Source organism: Alexandromys fortis, unplaced genomic scaffold (genome assembly GCF_014885135.2).
Source record: "Alexandromys fortis isolate MF-2015 unplaced genomic scaffold, M_Fortis_MF-2015_v1.1 scaffold_20, whole genome shotgun sequence".
Taxonomy (NCBI): domain Eukaryota; kingdom Metazoa; phylum Chordata; class Mammalia; order Rodentia; family Cricetidae; genus Alexandromys; species Alexandromys fortis.
This window is the reverse complement of record NW_026067903.1, coordinates 8,184,545-8,205,808: the sequence shown is the minus strand read 5'-3', so window position 1 is coordinate 8,205,808 and position 21,264 is coordinate 8,184,545. Positions and strand designations below refer to the sequence as shown.

The 21,264-nt window shown below is 44.1% G+C and overlaps 1 protein-coding gene across 1 annotated transcript in view; it reads left to right on the top strand.

Annotated features, from left to right (window-relative positions):
- Dst (dystonin) overlaps positions 1-21,264 on the top strand; it is a 199,845-nt gene that overhangs the window by 75,630 nt on the left and 102,951 nt on the right. Inside the window, 12 exon segments of the mRNA XM_050134804.1 lie at positions 1,855-1,943; positions 2,758-2,890; positions 3,911-9,316; positions 9,446-9,595; positions 10,035-10,250; positions 10,369-10,518; positions 11,699-11,932; positions 13,048-13,200; positions 14,367-14,600; positions 15,010-15,270; positions 17,695-18,243; positions 19,335-19,511. Coding sequence (XP_049990761.1) covers positions 1,855-1,943; positions 2,758-2,890; positions 3,911-9,316; positions 9,446-9,595; positions 10,035-10,250; positions 10,369-10,518; positions 11,699-11,932; positions 13,048-13,200; positions 14,367-14,600; positions 15,010-15,270; positions 17,695-18,243; positions 19,335-19,511 — 7,752 coding nt within the window.

Genomic DNA, 21,264 nt, shown 5'->3' with positions numbered 1-21,264 from the left:
AGCCAGAACCATTGGCATTGACGCCGCTATCAGCAAGCCAATGGGTTATAGGACCTTATCGTACCTAGATCTACTCCCTGATTGGAAAGACTAGGATTGTTGGCCAGTGAAGTCATCAGTCCTCCATGCCACCCACATATGAAAGACATGGAGAGTACCATCGAGGATGTGAACGTTGTTGAGTGTTTAGTCATTCTTTCCTGGATCTTTTCAGTTTCCTAAGGAAACAGTCACTTAGGGTTAGTTGGGAGACTACATCACGGAGGCACTTTTGCTCCATAGTGCACCACTTGAAGCTCAGGACATTGGCATTAATGTCTAAATTCTATTGGTGCTGTTATTGGTGGTGGGAATTCCCTCTAGCTTGTATTTTGTTGTTGGGTTGGTCTTGTTTTGCAGAGACAAGGTTGAGACTATTCTCATCCTTGCTATGCAGCAGAGGCTGGCCTTGAACTCCTGATCTTTGGCCTCAGTTTCTCAAATGCTAGGATTTCAGACATGTGTTATCATGCCTACACATGGACACCAAGAGAAGCTTTTGTGAAAGGAATAGTTTTCCTGCAGGAGGCCAGCTCCAACCCTTGCCTGACATGGGTAGTTTCTAGAGCTATCACTCAGTCTCTGTGTTTATGTCTCTTCTAGCTCTGCCTCAGTACTTGTACTTAGTTGACATTGACATGGTCAGGAAAGGTATCAACTCTCGTCTATTACTGCTTTTGATATAAGGCCAAAGAGATCTGATTTGGGGTTTCTCTTGAAAAGGTTTATACTAAGTATATACTTAAAAATATCCATTGGAAAGGGAGCCAGTTAGTTCATAGTCTTTCATGGTGTGTATCAGTCAAATGGAAGAATTGAGAATTCAAAAAGCATTTATATTTGGTGTGTCTTAAACCAAAACCCTTCAAGGTAATTTGCCTCAAATATTTGATTTACAGCACCTTATTCCCAAGTTTTTCCTTACTAACAAATAGGAAAACATTAAAATAGGCACATAAGCCCTAGGAAAGATGTCTTAAGAGAATGTATTTCTTCAGAAGCATGAATTATATGAACACCTGGTGTCTTCACATTTTAGCCACAAATTCTCTAAAACACGAGTAAGATTTAGATGTAGTATACACAAACACTTTTAAGTAAGATCATGGCCTTAACTGGAATTCTGCCAGAACACTTGCTCTTTCTCTTTTAAAGAAAAATGTAGTTTGATATACATAATGAGTTCTCGAAGATTCTATTTGCTTTCATGATTACCTACAGCCATATAGAGTAGATATAAATTGACTAAGTAGTATACCTGGCATCTTTTAGTTGGCCCAGTATTCCCTCTCATTCCTGATCATTTACAAAAATGGATGCTTTGATCAAATGAAAAGGGGTTAAGGAAAAGTCTTGGAAAAACTACTTGTCTCTCAACCAAAGGGTTTTCCTTCTCCTATTGCCACAGATGACTAGGAATAGAGGCTGTTAGCCTGAGCAGGTATCTCTTGATCTAGAGGCCTACTGAGTACTGCTTTCACCATAATGAAAGGAGCCTCTGGAAGGAAGATCCTTGTCCCACGGTGTCCTTTTGAGAATGATGTTAGTGAGCAAGCACTGGGTTTCTGGCTTTTGGTACCGACATGGTTGAGCCAGGGCAGATGCAGGAACTGTGTGGTGTTGCATTGATGTGGTAGCAGTGTGACTGGAGGGCTCTGCACTTTCTCTTATACTGCTCACAGCCAAAAGGCTATGTGTGTCACCCAGAAAATACAGCTGTCACTTTTTATCTTGATGAAAATGATGTGTTTTTAAATTATTATTTAATACTCATTTTGTGGGGGAGTATTAGAATGTGCCTTCTTTACCTTACAGCTTTCCAGTAAAGAAATCGCAACCAAAAAGGAGCAAATCTCTGAAGCTCTTCAAGCCACCCAGCTTTTTTTGGCTAAACATGGAGACAAGTATGTTGGATCTCATTGTCCCTTTCGTTCAGTGGAGGGTCACCTTCTAAAATCCATCCAGCGGACAAAAGGCAGTGCGTCTTAACCAGCATCTCAACCGTGGGCACAAACCAACCAGACTTTACTTAATAAAAGATGAGTTTAGCAATCTATCACTGCTAGTCTTCACTGTGCTGCGGTGTACCAATCCTCATCTGTTTCTGACCAGCAAACTGTCTCAGACAGGTTGAAGATGAGTAGCCATTGTGTGGCAGTTCAGGCTCTAAGACAGGTTCTACATAGTGCCCTAAAACTACATTTGGGAAACTTCATACATGTGTTCTTTGTATGTGTGTGTTTGTGTGCGTGTGCGCACGTGTGTGCACATACATGCACGTGTGGATGTGTGTTTCTGTGTTTTCTAGTCCTATTTTTCACAAGTTATCTATTTCAACCAGTAATTGAAACAGAGAGAAGGCATTTTCCCCTTGTTTTGAATCCTCTTGGAATGACCTCCTCATGGTTATCCTGAAATGATTTTATGTTATTCCTTGAAGAATCTTTCTCTGATCATCTTGCAGTAGTTATTCTGGTTTTGTTTGTTTTGTTTTTATCCTGGAGTGTAACTAACCTATTAGTTTAACTCTTTAGTCTCTTTCCTAAGCAGAGGAACTAATCCTATACAGGCTCTTTACTTTAATGCATAATCATTTCAAAGTCTGTGAAATAATTCAGGCTCTGTTTTAAGATTGAGTAGCAGAGATGTTTGAGGCAGTTTACATACTTGCACCCTTGAAGGCTGACATTACCTCTTGACACTTTATGCCTACTGTAGACTGACAGACGAAGAAAGAAATGAATTGGAGAAACAAGTGAAAACTCTTCAAGAAGGATATAACTTATTATTCAGCGAATCTCTGAAACAACAAGAATCACAGCCGTCCGGAGATAGGAAAGTGAAGGAGAAGGTAACGTTACTCACAAATGTCAGGTCCGTTCAAGAGTCTGGTTTGTGCATGACTGAAAATTAATGGCAATGTACCTCGAGGTTTATACGTGGAAAATACTTGGAGAGAATTTATTTGAGTGTTTGGAGGCTTTTGTGTTTACAAAGTTCAATCTTACAGTGTGCTGATCATCATTCATTCTGCGCCTTCTTAATCTCTGCCTTGCATGGTGAAGGAGAACGCATTCATTCCCTAACTCTTCTTTTTCAAAACCATTCTTTACTGTTAGGTATTTTATTATAAAATATGGCTAGGAAAGAGCCTACGGTTGATATGCTGTGGAGCCTTTTGGTTGTCTGAGATACCCACAAGAATTATTTGAGTGATGGGGAGCTACATCTTAAAGTGAGAATACTCTCATATCTTAAGCAAAAAGAAAAAAAATAGCAGAAATCGTTTAAAAATTGTCCGGCTCACAGTCATGTGCCGAACACAGTGTCTGATAGTTAAAAGGTGTGTGTTATTTTTAACTCCATGACTTCTAGGAATACTTTCACATAATTTGTTATGTTTGGGGGTATGTAACAAATTTCCTGCCTCCTTAGGTTTTTTTTTTTTAACTATCCTTGCAAAGGTTTGTGTGCTGTAAACATCAATAGCATGGAGTCTGATGCTCTCTCATATCACTAGACCCTAATCTCACCCAGATGTAGAAAGCATGATTCGCCTTCTAGATGTGTGTTCTATTTTCTCACTGTCCGCACCCACTCCTGTGTCCTCACTAACCTTGGTAGTGTGCCCGGGTATTAAGTTTTCAATTCACAGATGCATGTTGTTTTCAAAGCTTTATCACATCCTGTGCTGATGAATAGATCACTGACATAGATCACTTGTGCATTTGAGCTGCCTAACATTCACAAGCTGCCTTGGTAAGTAGAGGATTTTTTTTATGATTAAGTATACTATTATAAAACAAAACCACCGATGTTATAACTGCCTTGGGTACCAGACTGACCCAACCTCTCTGCATTTCCCTTTCAGCGGGATAGAGTGATTGCAGGCACCATGAACCAGGCAACTGGAGAGGTCCTTTCCGTCTTCCAGGCAGTTTTAAGAGGCCTGATTGACTATGAGACAGGAATCAGGTTGCTTGAGGCACAGTTAGTGATTTCTGGTTTAATTTCACCAGAATTAAGAGAGTGTTTTGACCTCAAAGATGCTAAAAGCCATGGCCTCATTGATGAACAGATTCTGTGCCAACTGAGAGAACTGAATGAAGTAAAGCAGATTATCTCCACTGCATCGCCGTCCACGATTCCTGTGCTACATTTTCTGGCTCAAGGCATGATATCAGAATCCATGGCCATCCGAGTTCTTGAGATACTGCTTTCGGCAGACTCTCTGGTGGTTCCAGCCACAGGCGAGCACCTAACCTTGCAAAAGGCTTTCCAACAGAATTTGATCTCCTCAGCATTGTTCTCTAAAGTTTTAGAAAGGCAAAATACTTGCAAAGATCTTATTGACCCATGCACTTATGAAAAGGTATCTTTAACTGACATGGTACAGATAAGTATTCTGCAGGCAAATACTGGGATTTGGCTGTTACCCGTGAGAGCGCAGGAAGCGGGCAGAATAACACTGAAGTGTGGAAGAAGCATCAGTGTCCTGAGAGCAGCTCACGAAGGGCTCATAGACCGTGAGACCATGTTTAGGCTGCTAGGTGCACAGATTCTGTCTGGTGGTCTGGTCAATTGCAACTCTGGTCAGAAAATGACTGTCGAAGAAGCCATGGCAGAGGGAATGATTGACAGAGACACTGCAAGTAGCATCCTCACCTATCAGCTTCAGACAGGAGGAATCATGCGCTCAAACCCTGCTAAGCGCTTGACAGTAGACGAAGCCGTGCAGTGTGACCTGATAAGTTCCAGCAGTGCGCTTCTGGTTCTGGAGGCCCAGCGGGGCTACGTTGGACTCATTTGGCCCCACTCTGGTGAAATATTTCCCACATCTTCTTCCTTAGAGCAGGAGCTGATTACAAATGAATTAGCCTACAAAATTCTGAATGGGAGACAGAAAATTGCTGCTCTCTACATCCCAGAAAGTTCTCAGGTCATTGATTTGGATGTTGCTAAGCAGCTGGGAATCATAGATAATAATACAGCCTCGATTTTAAAAAATATAACACTGCCGGACAAAATGCCTGATTTGGGAGATTTGGAAGCTTGTAAAAATGCCAAAAGATGGCTCTCTTTTTGTAAATTCCAGCCATCTACAGTTCATGACTACAGGGAAGAAGAGGATGGTTCTGATGGTGAAGAGTCAGTCACATTCCAGAGCTCAGAACAAACGAAAAAGTTATTCCTGTCTTATTTGATGGTCAACAGCTACATGGATGCAAACACGGGACGGAGACTTCTGCTCTATGATGGAGACTTGGACGAGGCTGTGGGCATGCTTCTGGAAAGCTGCAGTGCAGACCTCAGAGCCGACACATCCGGAAAAGAACGTCTCTCTGTCTTAGGCATCCTTGGTGCCTTCCCTAATGATACTTCAAGTAGAGAAAAGGATGAGTGTTCGACGCCAGCAGCTGGCTCTGATAAATGTCCTTACAGACAACCTGAACATAAAGAGGCTCTTGACAACAGAGAGCGTGCCGTAAATGAAGAGCTTTGTAAAACAGAAAACAATGACAACAGCAGTGAATTGTATTGGCCAGAAAACCTAATGAATACCACAGCAATTGTTCATCAAGGCAATAGTCCATCTAGTGTGTGTGTCCCCAAACCTGCCTCATATTCAACACAGCCTGCGTTTGCAGAAGGGAGCATGCCCAGACATGATTCTGATGACGTACTTCACGACTATAAAAATCAAAGTGAGCTTGAAACAAGGGCACATCAGGATGAACGTAATCATTCTAAAACCACTCAAGATTTTGCAGGTAATTTTTTGACTTCAAAAACTGGTAGACTTTGTAACTGGAATGAAAGAGAGAATGAAGATTATATGCAGAATGGCTCGTCTGTCTTTGACTATTCCCCCCGGCTGAGTGCCCTGCTAAGTCATGATGAGTTGAGGCACAGTCAGGGGCGTTTCAGTGATCCACAAGCCCCACAGAATGTGGGCTATATAGGTGAAGCTTCCCCGTCGTCATTCAATGACCAAAAGTTGTCATCTGATACAAGTACAGGAGACAAATTCCAAGACCAATTTCTGGGAATCGCTGCTATTAATATCAGCTTCCAGGGGCAGCACGGTGGACAGAGGTCTTTAGAGGCTGGGTGTGGCTATCCTCAAGAGCAATATCACAGTGATGAGTACCTGTCAGATGCTTCAGGTGAGCACAGTGATGAGTACCTGTCAGATGCTTCAGGTGAGAGTGGAAATGCTCAACCAACAGATGAAAACGAGAGAAGCGCATCTGCAGTGGAAGAACGCTCCTGTACTATGGCCCCTGGGGATGGTTCATGCAGTACCAACACACCGTCCCCTGAAGGAGCCATCGATGCCGGTGACTATGAAACATCACTGCTGGCTGATCAGCAGAGTGACACAGGAACAGACACTGAGAGTGATGATTATTTTTATGATACCCCCTTGTTTGAAGATGATGACCATGATTCTCTAGTTCTTCAAGCTGATGATCATGATTGTTTGCACCCTGAGGACTACGACGTGATGCAGGAGGAAAATGATGGGACCCCTCCTCCTGCTGATGTTTATTATGACATTTCAAAAGGGAAGGAAAATGCTTTGTTTTCCCAGGGAGGTATAGTTGACAGCTTAAGTGTGGCGAGCAAAGTGCACTGTTCTCAGGAACTTCTTGTAGGTATGGAGAAACCTGAATTACATTTGGTTGACCAGAAACAGTGCAATTCAGTTGGCTCAGACAAAGTGGATGAACAGCTAATGGAATCTATACCTAAAAGGGAAAACCTGTGTGACCTTGGCAATGATGCTTCCGGCTCATTGACTGATGGTGAAATTATAGGAAGGAAAGAGGGCTCGGGGGCTTCATTAACTACCAATGATGTTAGCCGGAGAGGGAGACGAGAAGAGTTTGACACTAGCCAAGAAAGTCAATCTGATACTGATCATGGAGGTTCTGAAGAAAGTAGAGAAAGTTATGGGCATTATATATATGACGGTAGTGACACGGATGAGGATGACGGTGACACTCACAGTGGGGACTACAGCAGTGAAGATGGTGGTGACGGAGGAGGGGGACAAGGAGTAGAAGATGGGAATGGAAAGCCCATGCACCAAGTTGAAGATCCCCAGTTGTGTGCCGCTGCTGTAAAGGAACGCAGGGATGGAAACCAAAGTCTCGGTCACACAGTCCTCCTAGATGAAATGCGCCACGCAAGTGTTTTGCAGCCAGAATCAACTGGCGAGAGAAGTCAAGGCACTAAGAGAAGCAACCATCCAGAAATTAGGACTGAAACTGATGAGGAAAGCGAAGTAAGTCTGTCCAATCACATAGCAACTAAAGACGTCTCGCTGCCTGGTGCTAAAGACAACACCTTGGAAGAAATCTTTGAAAGTGTTTTATCTGACAATACTGGTTCGGTTTCTGAATTAGAAAGTGATGCAAAGAACACAAAAGTCAAGTTGATCCAAGGGCCAGAATCTACAAACATTCTAAAAGCTGAAGACGGGCATCTTGAGAATGTATTACCCCAAATCAGTCCATCTTCGGATAAAGTCGTTTGTGCTGGAACTGAGTTACTAGGCGGACCTTCTGAGGAAAGCCAGTTGTCATCCACAGTAAATGACAAGGGTCAGCAAGGAGGCAGAAGAGGTCGGGTTAAAGGCAGAGACAGCAAAAACCATCCGCTGGTGGATGAAACATCCATTCAGGAAATGGGCTTGGGTAAAGAAGGGTTGATAGAAGGCCCAGGAGAAGAGGAAAGGTTTCTCAACCCCTTTCCAAACACAAGGGCAGCAGAGAGCCTCAACATGGATGACAGTCAGTTTGTCCGTCAGATGACAAACACCGAGGAACTTAGTCACGGAGGGGACCTGAGAGCAGCAACTGTGATTCTTGGAGATGAACCCGAGAGTATGCCAAGGAGGGTGCGTGCGAGTCCCGTCCCGTCTGAGACTCTTGCAGAAATATTTGACATCTCTGCTTCTAAAGTGACTCCTGCTTACTCGACTTCAGATGCTACGTCCTCCGAGGTGAAGAGCCATGTGGGAGATGATGCCTTTACAGGAGGACTGGAGACAGAGAGTGGTCTGCTTACTTCTTTAGAATATGGTGACAAACGTACAGAAGCGGGTATACTAAACAAAAATACCCCAAGCTGTGTCTCAGTGGTTTCTCCTCCCATGGAAGATGATTTACAGACAGTAAATAATGCAGAAGAGAAGTCTGTCACTCCCCAAGAAGACTGGCCTCCAGGTGCCGAGATCCAGCAAAGTGATCCTTGTATCAAAGAAAGTATCTCAGAATGAAAAACAGGAACTGAAGAATTCACTACAGGAAGTAGTGACACCACACTGTCACCCTCGCCTCTTAAAAGTGTGGAGGACTGTGGAGAAGGCACCAGTTTTGTGCAGTCTAAGCTGTGTCTGAACGGGGTGGGAAACAGCACGTTAGGTGTGGATTGCTCACTGTTACAAAGCAGCGAGGAAAAGGAAAACACGGAGAGATGGCCACACAGAGAACCAGCCTTCTCTCCAAGACTCCACGAGAGAGAGGTTCGTGCTCCTGAGTGCTTGCTGGCGTGTGTAGATGATGGGAAGGGTGTCTTTCAGAGCATATTAGAAGAAGATCATATGAATCTCCAAGAGGTGACAGACCCTTCAGCTTGCACAGACTCCAGAATTTCAATTCAGAACTTAATTAAAGGAGGTGTCTTGTCTCAGTTGCCAGATAAAGTATCTAGTGTACCCGGTCCTGGTGTTTCCCCCTCAAATAACTCATCAGAACTGAAGGCAGAGAGTGGAGGTGATCCAGTCTGTATTGAGAGTCTTCAGTTGGACCTTCTTGATAGACTGCAGCAAAACCAGCAGATCCAAGAGACCCCAGGCACATCTGAGTTGATAAAAGTATTAACCCAAATGGCATGTGATCCAAAGGAGAAAGGCATTGCATCTGAATTATTTCCACCTCAACTTAAAAATGCTTTTCACAAGCTGCTTGTTGATGGGAATGCCGCTGAAAGAGAACAGGCTGAAGCCTCAAGTCAGAACCCTTGTGCTGCTTCTGAGCTGGTGGAAGAAAAGCCGTACAGCTGTAGTGAACCTCAAAGCAAAGAAGGAAGTCACTGCTCCCTGAGTCCACAAACTGTAAGCGACACAGGGGCAGAACACTCTGCTTTGCACATAGCAGCATTGCCAAGAGGTGAGAAGCCTGAAGAGCTATGCAGTGAGCCTCCAGGTCATTCAGAATGTATTTCTGCATCAAAAGCAATGGCCTCTGATGACAGCTCCGTGGAAAAAGTGAGTTGACGTATGCTTTTTTTCCATGACAGTTCCACAATAAACATGTTGGGATTATCCTATACATTTTGTTTTCTTTAATTTTTTTTCATAAAGACTACTAATTACTGTATCCAAATTTGTTTTCAGTGTTCCAATGAGTTGCAACAGTGTTTACAACATACTGAGAAAATGCATGAATATTTGGCTTTGCTTCGAGATATGAAACCCCCCTTAGACAGCCAGCCATCTGCGGATAGCAGTCTAGAAGCCTTGAAGAATCAGCTTGCGCAGTTAGAGGTAAGAGTGACCTACTGACATGCCTGTCAGCTTTCCATCAGTAATCAAGTTAAGGAGGAGATTTATTTGGGTTCTTCACTTTAGAGCCTCTAACCTATGATCTCTTGGTCCTGTAGTTTTGTGGCAAGGCAGTTCATCAACTCAAACTGAAAGGCAGAAGAAAGAGTCCATAGTGCCCCTGTCCCCTTTGAGAGTACCCCTCCCCTGGGATCTGAAGTCCTCTTGCTAAGTCCACTTCTTAAAATTTGTAATCCTCCCCTGTAGCACCAAGCCAAGGACCAAGGTACCAGCCATGGGAAACATCCAGATCCCAACTGCAGTAGCTGGTGGCTCATGGATACCATTTCATGCACAGTTGGAATGCTTCGCTCTTGTGTTTCGTGTTTGGGTTCGGGCTTTCTGCTGTTAGTGAACAGGTGTGCACTGTATTTCTCTGCAGACATTTGAGCTGGGATTTGCTCCAGTTGCTGTGTTTTTAAGAAAAGATCTGAAGTTGGCAGAGGAGTTCTTGAAGTCTTTTCCTAGTGACCTTCCCAGAAGACATCGAGAGGCACTGAGCAAAAGCCACGAGGGTTTGCAGAATGCCTTCTCGTCCCTCAGCAGTGAATCCTCAGAGAGAAAGAAGCTGATCATGCTCGCAATCGAGGCTGAAATGGTAAGCGTGAAATGGTGAATTTTGAATAAATGTGATGGGGAATTTAAACCATACTTTGACGGGTTTTTTTTTAATATTTTTAACAGTTCTCAACTCTTTTGTTGTTGTTGTTTTCTAGTCTAAGCTCGAAGTTTGTCATAAGGACTTCCTACATAAACTCACCTCATATTCAGATTGGGTGTCAGAAAAAAGCAAATCTGTGAAGAATATTCAAACTGTGAACGCCCAGGATACTGAACTTGTAAAGGAAAATGTGAAGTTTCTTAAGGCAAGTGTCGAAGTACACATGACAAAGTACAAGACATATAGATTTAGTGTAAAGTGTTCAGGACGAAGACAGCCTTCCCAAGACTATAAGGGATTATTTCCTGTCTTTGGCTTGAAGAGATGTCTTTTCAGTTGCTCTAGGTCTGGAAGCTATCCCATACCCTGTACCAAGTTCTCATTACCCCTGACAAACTAACGTTTGTGTTTATAAATGAATTATATACGTACAAGATAGTAAAATGGATATGTAAAAGGTTGTACAAAGCTAGTCAAATTATAGGAATCATATTTATATGGTAATTAATTTTGGGCTGAAATTTTTTTTACAGGCTATTAGTTTCAACAACATTCCCATTAACACTGTTGGGCTCCTTGCTTCAGAATCAGAAAACTAAAATTATAGTGTGTTAATTCACATTTTGTGATCTTCATGAGCTTGCTATTTGTTTTCACAATTGAAAGGCTAATGGAAATATTAGCAGCTACTTTGTGATGTTAATGGGCCTTTCATGACCATGGATGAACCTGCTTGGGGTCTTTTGGGTTTTTTGTTTTGTTTTCATCAGTTATGCATTAAGTGTGATTTACCAGACAAAGACCAGATATTCTTGGTTTCTTTTTCTTTCTATGTTAACTATGTCATGTTTAAATACTTTATCATTGGGGTGGAGAAGTGGTTTAGTTTAGAAAGTGCTTCCACACTTCTATGCACGTATGAGGATCTGAGTTTGAATCCTAGATTCTGTGTTAAGTCAGGTGGGGTAGCACACATCTGTAACACTAGTGCTTCTGTGGGAAGTGGGAGGCGGAGACAGGAGAATGCCTGCTCTTTTGTTGACCAGCTGGCTGGGAGAAAGCAGTGAACAACGCATCAAAGGCCCAGTCTCGAACGAGGCAGAAGGCAAGAACCAACACCTGAGGTTGACCTCTGACCTCTACCCTGGTGCCCTGGCATACGCATACCCATATTCACACACATACAAGCACACACACACACATGCACACAATCGCATAGATACATTACCAGGTGATGGATGAGTAGGTTTGTTGATGACTACTGAGAAAGGATCATTAACCCTTAGCGTGCTGATAGAAGGAGCGTATTTAAGCAATTGACTAATGCTGTAGAACTTCCTCACTGCCACCTACCTTCCTGACAACTCGTACTTCTTTTTCCCCAGGATGTGCTAAGAGACCTCACCCATACCAAAGTGCAGCTTGAAACGACGGCCTTTGACATACAGTCCTTCATCTCTGACTATGCACAAGATCTGTCTCCCAGCCAAAGCCGACAGCTGCTGAGACTCCTGAATACAACCCAGAAGGGTTTTCTCGACGTGCAGGAGCTGGTAACCACCGAGGCTGGCCGGTTAGAGACTCGCTTACACCGAGAGCAGGAGCTCGGTCATCAGAAGGTCTGCCTTTTCTGTGCAGTTGTGAAGTGCTCTGTGTGGCCCTGAGTGGGTGTGGAGTTGACTCTGCAGTGGGTATAGGAGGGCACAGCATAGTTTCCCATGTTGATGTTGTCATGCTGTTGATGGTTTTCTAACAGTGTTTTGTCAGGCGAGAGCCTTAATTTTCTCCCTGGAAATGGGTACTGGAGCAATCAGAAGTGTCCAGGAGTAACTGATGGAGGTTTAACTCTGGAGGTTCAGAGTACCATTTCCCCTAGAAGGAGGAGGGGTGAACAGAGCCAGGGCTTGTGCTTCAGAGTACCCGCCTTGAGCGGAATTGCCTGGATTTGTGTCCTAAATGCTCTACTCTGTCTGCTTTGTGTGACGTAGGAAGTCACTCACCCTCACTCTGCTCGTTGGTCAGTTGGAAATGGTGGTGTTTATCTGGTGATCCTGTGAGCACTGATAGAGGGGTTCCTAGGAAACAGCCCTGGGCCTGACCCATGCTGAGCTCTTAGCAAACAGGAGCTGTGTTTACTGTGGCTGTGATCTAGATAAAAGAGTGTGCATGGGGATAGGAACATAAAATACAAGTTTCGACTTGTTAGTCTTTGAGAGTTCGTGAGTTCAGCACTGTGTGCTGACAGTAATGAGCATAGGACATGCGGATGCAGTAAAAGTGATGCATGTGAAGCTCCTTTCATTCTCGGAGCATCCCGGCGTTGTGTGTCGCATGATAACCCGTATATACATATCCATATGTTTACTGACAAACCACAACTAACTTCTCTTTTGGTGTCCTTTTGCAGAATTAATTATGTGTGTTGCAGGTTTCAAGAGCTTAAGAAAATGGAATGTTTCTTCCTGTCGATCAGAAGTTCCATCTCTTACACCTATGCATGGCCAGTATTCTGTCACGCGCCTTCGCCTAGACAGGCTCTCCCGTGTGGATGGGACACACTCATACTGCACTCTCTGTCTGTCCTCGCTCAGTTTGCACTCCAATGCTATCATGTTTACAGCATACTTAAAAAGCTTAATGGAGGGGGTTTGAAAAGTGTATTCTGATAATAGGCTTGCTCACAAGTGGTTTGGAGGTCACGCATTGAAGGTGTTTTGGGTGTTCTCCCTCTTAGGTTGTGGCGGAGCGTCAGCAAGAGTACCAAGAGAAACTCCAAGGGCTTTGTGATCTCCTCACCCAAACTGAAAACCGCCTGATCAGTCACCAAGAGGCCTTTGTGATTGGAGATGGCACGGTGGAGTTAAAGAAGTACCAGACCAAGCAAGAGGTAGACCTTTGGTAGCAGCGGCTGTATGTCTGTTGGGTCTGGTTACAATGTCTGGAAGGCCACTGGGATTGCTGAAAACTTATCAGCTCTATCAGAAGGCAAGGCATTCCCAGAGGACCCAAGAAAGAGCTTTAAACTTTATACTAAAAGCTAGATTTACACTTAAGCAGGCCACTCCCAAAGTTAATGTCACTTGGTAGTGGTGTTATCCACAGGCTCTCGTGCAGGTTGAACACCCCGGAACTAGGGGACCTCCAGGTAGAGCAGGGAGAAAGGCCTTATTAAGATGCAGCAGGGTGTTGTGTTATACAGGATGAAAATGCATAAGGACAGGACTCCCTTGTTTTTAAGAGGAAACATCCCGGGGGCTAGTTCTGCTTCCCTGACAAAGGAAAGCCAGCTCCTGGGGGAAGCTCCCTTTTAAGAGTCCTAATTGCCTGGGCTAAGATGCAGTCACTACATCATGCCAGGTAGCGGTGGCACAGGTCATTAATCCAGCGCTCAGGAGGCAGAGGCCGACAGATCTCTGAGTTCGAGCCCAACCGAGTTTACAGAGCAAGCTCCAAAACAGCCAGGGTTACACAGAGATACCCTGTCTCAAAAAAACAAAGCAAAACAAACAATCCACACTATAGGATATTCAACCTGGTGTTAGAAAAAGAGAGCATGTCAGTTCTCCGATGGAACTATTTTCTTTTCTTTCCCAAGTAATAGGTAGGTATTAAAATCAAGTTTTCGCTTGAGTGTGCGTGCCTGCAAGCATAGCACTTGGGAGGCTGAGGAGAAAGACCACATAGTGAGACCCAGTCTCAAAACATATATATCACTGTTTTGAAGTAGAGTAAATCTCACCACAAATACATGTTCTAAATGTGCTTATATAAATCTCACGCAAATTTGTACAGTTCATGTGCTGAATGCCTCAGTATTTTCAGTGTTTCACAAATACTCATTCCTTAACATGAAAAACTCATACATTTTTAATATTGAAATTTCAAATTATATGAAAATTAAAGTGCAGCTAAACCAGCTCACACTACCGTACTCTGCATGCTTTCTCAACTGTATCTGCTAAGTCTCTCTGCCTACAGTGAGTCTTTTCGAATACAGCTCTGCAAGAATTGAAATGATGTAATAGAATACTTTTTTCTCATGTGTGTTTTAAGGAATTACAGAGAGATATGCAAGGAAGTACGCAGGCTTTGGCGGAAATAGTGAGAAACACGGAAATCTTTTTAAAAGAGAGTGGCGAGGAGCTGTCCCAAGAAGATAAAGCTTTGATCGAGCAGAAACTGAACGAGGCGAAGACAAAGTGTGAACAGCTGACTTTAAAGGCAGAGCAGTCTAGAAAGGAGCTGGATAAAGCGGTGACATCAGCCATCAAGGAAGAAGCCGAAAAGGTGCCCGTCCAAGTGTATGGTACACGGTTGCTAACGCTGCATGGTAGCTGCTTGCTTTCATTAAGCCTGTCAGGTGGTGAGCAGCACTTAGCCCTGGGAACTGAAACGCTGGAGATACGGGTCTAAAGTGGCCAAACACAAACAAAGATGGGAAGATTTGGCTTTGCTTAATTTCTCCTTAAGTAGAAGCAGGTTGAGAGACTCTGGACGTGAGAAGTGCTGTCAACTCTAGTTAAAAATTCAGAATAATATGTTTGAAGGCCATGTAGACCCGGAGTCACTGCTTGTTACCTTAGTTCCCATATGTTTCTAGTATGTGTTAGTTTTTATAATTCAGGATTACGTAAACCTTTTGTAATGTGTTAAACCTAGGCTGTGTCTGTAATATTCACGGACCTTCCCTACCCAGGTTGCAGCTGTGAGGCAGCTGGAAGAGAGCAGAACCAAAATAGAAAACCTTATGGACTGGTTGTCGAATGTCGAGAAAGACTCAGGGAGGGCAGGGATGGAGCACCTGCAGATGATGGAGCAGAATGGAACTCATTTGCATGAAGGTGATGGCAAGTCGGTAACTGGAGAAGAGGATGAAGTCAATGGCAACCTGCTGGAGGCAGATCCTGACGGTGGGACCACGGAGGAGAACCTGAACCAGCAGTACCAGAGAGTCAAGGTACGCTGTGTAAATGGTGATGTCGTCACAGTCTGTGTGTATGTCAATGACAAGTCAGGCAGCTTTATACAGCCACAGAGAGTGAAGACTTTCCCGACCCCAGGTTCACTGTTTGTCAGATATAAATTACTGTGGAAGTTCTTAGCAAATAAAAATAGTAAGAAGTTAATCATGAGGTAACAGCTTCTGTGCACAGGTAAAGCACTGTTTAAGAACTGAAAGAGGGCATTAGAGTTGGCTTATTCTTGCTGAGGGTCTACGCTCCATTCCCAGTACCCACCTCAGGCAACTAAAAACTGCCTGTCACTCCAACTGTCCTCCAAGATCATCCATAACAGACATATTCACATAAATTTTTTAAAAAATGAGTTCCATAATTGACCTCTCCAGAGTGGTGACAGTCGTCCAGCACTCCTGCCGCTTTCTGAGTCGCTTCATTTTGTCTTCCTGGCTACTCTTTGAGGTTTGAAATTTCCATTTTATAAGGCAATTGCAGCTTAAATACCTAAAGTAGCTTGCCCAGGTTGCATATGGAGTAGAAACAGAGTTTGGCTTTCTGGCTGTGCAGCCTTGAGCTCATATCCATTCTAAGCTGAGTGTGTTGATGTTTTTCTTTCTTTCTCTCTTTCTTTCCTTTTTTTTTTTTTTTTTTTTTGTCTTGGTGCCTGGAATTCAGCACCTGATGACTATGTTTGGGAGGATTTGGATTTGCAGGTCTTTGGATTCTTCTAGGACCCAATGGGATAGTCTCAATGAGATTTTTTTAGAAGATATAAGTTACGCCCAAAGAGTGGGGGTACTCACTGATAACACTTTCAAAATCTTAGGAGTAGGACCTCACTGTTATTGTTTAAAAAAAAAGAACTCCTGAAGGAAGTTTATGAGTTACGATGAAAATGTCATGAAAAGGTAGCAACTTAACCAACGTAATAAAAAATTATCAACAAGTGTACTTTAACATGAAGAAGTCACCTAAAACAGCCATTGCTTTAGACCATAGCATGATGTTTTCCTTCTGAGATTTAAAATCCTTAAGAGCCTATCTGCGGTCTGAGTGGGGACACAGCCAGAGGGCCCAAGTTAGTAACGGTGCTGGGCCCCAGGTCTGCCAAGTCCCTCTCCTCCCTTCAGCCTGAGATTCCTTATAGCAAAGGAGGGATGCTGACCTGATGATATAAGGTGCTCTGTATGTCCATCCTATCGGATGCAGAACCCTGCTGGGGAGGAGCATATGGAGGTGATTCAAGTGCCAAAGACCCAATTTGTGGGAGAAAATGGTTTGAACAAAAGTGTGTATCCGTGATACGGAAGGGGTTGGGCACTGCTCCAGATGGTGAGAACGCTGGCTGCCTGAGAGCAGGCTTGCGTGCAGGGTGTAGCTCTGGGTGATTCTAAGCCCCCGTCACTCTACTGTCCTGACTCATTCTGTCCCGGGTGTCAGCACTGCTCTAAGTGCTGGGCATTCCATCCCGGCACTTGCCTGCTAAGGAGGAGAGGGTGTCATAACACATGATAACTAAGTTATGTGGTGTGGTCGAAGATAGAAAGTGCGAAGGGAGAGAGCTCTTAACGAGTTGGTCAACTGTAATTTAATGTAATGTGGTGTGGTTTTTAGTATTTAAACCAGCTAGTTAAGATAAAACTGTGTTGATGAGATTTATGCAGATATTTAAAGGGGAGGTGGGAGCTGCTAGGTAGGTGTCTGTTGAAAGAGCTGCCACCATGGAAAAACACGAGGAGGAAAGAAAAGTACCAATATGCCTCCCCAGGTGGGTGGGGTAGAGGCAGGAGCAAGCGAAGACCTGGTGTAGCAGAAAGAGCCCTGCTGTGTTAACCAGATCAGGCCCATGTTAGCCATTAAACTGGGAAAATTGCTCTAAAGGTTTACTAACCTTTACTTGCCATATTTGGGTAGCGTATTTGATGAAACTTCTTATAGGTGGGGAGGAAGGAAGTTGAGATGCCTAATGCCAACCTGCTCTCTGGAAACTGAGACTAGTGGTGGTTCTGTGTACATTCTTGTCCTGTTGGCAGCACCTCTTCCCAAGAGCTCTCTGCTTTCCTGCCTCAAAGTAGACTTGAACACCGAGCATGAACCACGTTCTAGAGGAATTCTTTGTATGTGAGCTGAGATGGTCCTTAAAGCAAACCTGTAACACACTGACCTCCATGTTCACTGTAAGAAACCGAGGTCATTGAGACCAGATGTCTGCAGTGGGCTTCCTCACATCTGCTCCTTTAATTCTGCTGGGCTTGCTAGAAATGCTGTTCTTGTTTCTCTGTCTCTAAATTAACCGATAAGAGGATTATATGTGTGGTGGCTTGAGAAGTGCACCGAGAAGCAGGTTGGGTTCTGGAAGCCCAGGCACCCCAAGGCCACAGTGTTCCCAAGCTCTAAGTTGCCTTTGACCTGTTTCCACACAGAGCCAGCATGACAAGATCATGGCTCAGCATCAGGCGGTCATCATAGCCACACAGTCTGCACAGGTGCTGCTTGAGAAACATGGCCACTATCTCTCACCCGAGGAGAAGGAGAAGCTGCAAGCAAACATGCAGGAGCTGAAGGCGCATTATGAGACGGTGCTGGCCGAGTCTGAGAAGAAGGTGAAGCTGACACACTCCCTGCAGGAGGAGCTGGAGAAGTTCGATGCTGACTGTGGGGAGTTTGAGCACTGGCTCCAGCAGTCGGAACAAGAGCTGGAGAACCTGGAGGCGGGTGCGGACGACCTCAGTGGCCTAATGGACAAGCTGACGAGGCAGAAGAGTTTCTCAGAAGACGTCATTTCACACAAAGGCGACCTGAGGTACATCACCATTTCTGGAAACAGGGTGTTAGAAGCTGCCAAGTCTTGCAGCAGGAGAGATGGCGACAGGATTGACAAGGACGGCAGCATCGACACGTCTGCCACCCACAGGGAGGTCCAGACTAAACTGGACCAGGCGACACACCGCTTCCGGTCTCTCTACTCTAAGGTAATTCTGTTTTTCCTTTTGTTTTTAGTAGAGGTCAGTCTGTGATACATTTTTCAATCTGCCCTCTTCACTTTTGCTTTGTATTTTAGAAGTTAAAAAAAATAAACTGGCAAGGGGAAATAGTAGTTTTGTTCATCTTCACTTCTGGAAAATGTCTTAAAGATTAGCAACTTCAAGTTTTCAGAGAGTTTTACTAGAAGTTTTTGTTCTCCAATTATTCAGTACTAAAGGTGACCACCAGAGTGAGCATATGAGCTAAGCAGGAGGAGGGGCTCAACCTCTAGTCGTGTGAAGTTTTCATATAGGATAATTCCCTTCACGCATATTACAGAACTGTTTGTCCTACAGATGTATTTGATCAGTATGCTCTCATTATTAATGACTAGTGTTTATTAGTGATGAGTGTTCTGTGTTGCTTCATTTATTACTCTGGAAAAGAGTCTTATTACAAATAAAAACTGTATGCCAGTTGTGGTGGTAGGAAAAGCATAGTGAATTTGGGTTATCCTGGGCTACATATCAAGGTCCTGTTTGAAAATGCGGAGGGAAAGGACATAAGAACGTATTTCCCTGATTGCAGCATAGACTGTTCAGATCACCCACCTGCATAAGAGATTTGAAGAGCACCTTTGCAGCTTGGCTGGTGCTTCCTCGTAGTGTGAGTTATTTGACAGCATCGTGTTAGTCTTGTGCAGCAAGTAGAATTGGTGTATAAGGCTCTGTAAAAGTGTATTCATCAAGTTTCTGCATTTTATGTATAAAATATATACTGCATATTATTTATATAGATGTGTCTGTATACACACACATATATATTGTCTGAAAACTTAGGAGGTGTGCCCCAGTAAGTCTGCTTCGTCCAGTGATTCCTTCTCGTTTGAGATCAGCCACCAATGCTTTTTAATTACTGTAAGTCTAGAACTATCTCCTTATTTATAGGTTCCCTTTTGACTCTTCCACACGAAGGAAAAAACTCACTTTGGTTGATGTGTTTCTCCCCCAAGTTCCACGGCTCATGCATCTCAGATTATTTGCTATGTGATAAAGTAGTGGGTTTCAGCCTCCCTTTCCGTGTCTTCTTCCGTTTTTAGTGCAGCGTTCTTGGAAATAACTTGAAAGACCTGGTGGATAAATACCAACACTATGAAGACGCTTCCTGTGGGCTTCTTTCCGGGCTGCAGGCCTGTGAGGCCAAAGCAAGCAAACACCTACTTGAGCCCATTGCTGTGGACCCCAAAAATCTGCAGAGGCAGTTAGAGGAGACCAAGGTAAAGGAAGGAGGGAGGGAAGGAGAAACAGCTGCTCCGTGGTCCTGTGACGGCCTTCCCTTCTCTGCACCAGTGTGGTAGTTCCGTGTGGAGCAGATCCTGTCCTTTCAGAGGGTTCCGAATACACTGACCTCTCCATAGCATCTGTCCACTATTACTGGCATTGGTGTTACTACCTGCATTCTGCCTTACCCACCTCCTACCCCCAACGAAGCCCAACCCGCTTACTTACTGTTCGATTTCTTAATCTTTCTTCCTTTTCCATTAGAATTAAACTCCGTGAAGGTGGGTGTTTGTGTCTGTGGTGTTCAGTGCCGTTTTCCCAGTATCTAGATCAGTCGTTCTCAACCTGTGAGTTGTGACCCCTTTGGAGGCCAACAGTCCTACCTCAGGGTTTCCTAAGACCATCTGTATATCAGATATTTACATTATGATTCATAACGGTAGCAAAATTAGAGTTATGAAGTAGTAATGAAAATAATTTTATAATTGGGTCTCACCTTAATGTGTGGAACTGAATTAAAGGGTCACAGTGTTCGAGAGGTCGAGAACCACTGATCTAGAGGCTTACCCAGCCCAGAGTGCACAATGAGTATTCGTTCAAGAGTGACCTGTGGAAGAATGTTACTGTAATATTCAGAGTGCCTCAGAGTTAGTGCTTGGGAACTGTTATGTTCCCTCGTGGAGGATAGAAGTACACACCTTGTCAGACCTGTGAGGCTGGACAACCTACATGGGTGTTAGGAATTACAGGATCCAACCCTCTTTATACCCGGTTCCCAGTGTGGAACTGCACCTGTTCACCCGGAGATCGTAGGAACCTACCCCCAAGGCTTGTTCGTCTTAGTGTACATTATCAGTGTGAGTCACCTGTCCCAGTTAGCTCTCGTCTGGTTTCTCCCTTTCTTTCAGCTTTGGGTACAGAAAGCTTTCTGGGCTGTTCTCACCTCCTTGACCAGCCACATTGTTTCTGTCTCCCTTCCCCATCACAGTGTAAACATCTCTGGAGTTGCTGCAGTCTGCTGTAGCAGTTTCCTTGACTGTCGCAGTTCCTTCTACATAGTTCCATTTGAGTAGTCTCGTCCATTGCCAGCCTGCTCGTTTCCTCCGGCACAGTGTTCTAGGAGCCGTTCTAGGTGTTCTTCTTGTCCTTTGTTCCCGCCCCCTGATGGCCGGCCATTCTGTCGTGGGCTCTGTTCAGCAGCATAGCCTTAGTCACCGTGTATTAGCGTGGCTAATAAGCTAAGGAATTAAATGGTTTACTTTATTTGATTTTGGTGTAGAATTCACATGTTTAGTAAGTCATACTGTATAAGTATCATGGCTTTAGATAACTTGAACAAATTCATTTGGCTCTTCCCATCCCTGAACCGGTCTGTATTTTGTGGACCAGACCATCAGAGAAGAGGATGTAGCCTCAGACCTTGGTAAGGTCCTGAATGCCCTGTTATGGCTTAAGTTACTCCCAGCTGAGCTCTCCATTTCTCTCTTCATTTCTTTCTCACTGACTCTCCCCCCCCCCCCCCCCGATTCCTTTATGGCCTTACTTAACACTTTCTTCAAAGCCTTCAATAATTCCCCATTCTCCCAGACAGACTGTCAGATCCTTAGCCTAACATTTGAGGCCTTTGCAGCCCTATTTATTCATTCATTAATATATTCTCATTCTCTCACTCGTTGACTTGCTGGGCTATTTCTGTGCTTTCTGTTTGTTCTATGGAGAAGCACTCTGTCTTTTCAATTCTGCAGTTTA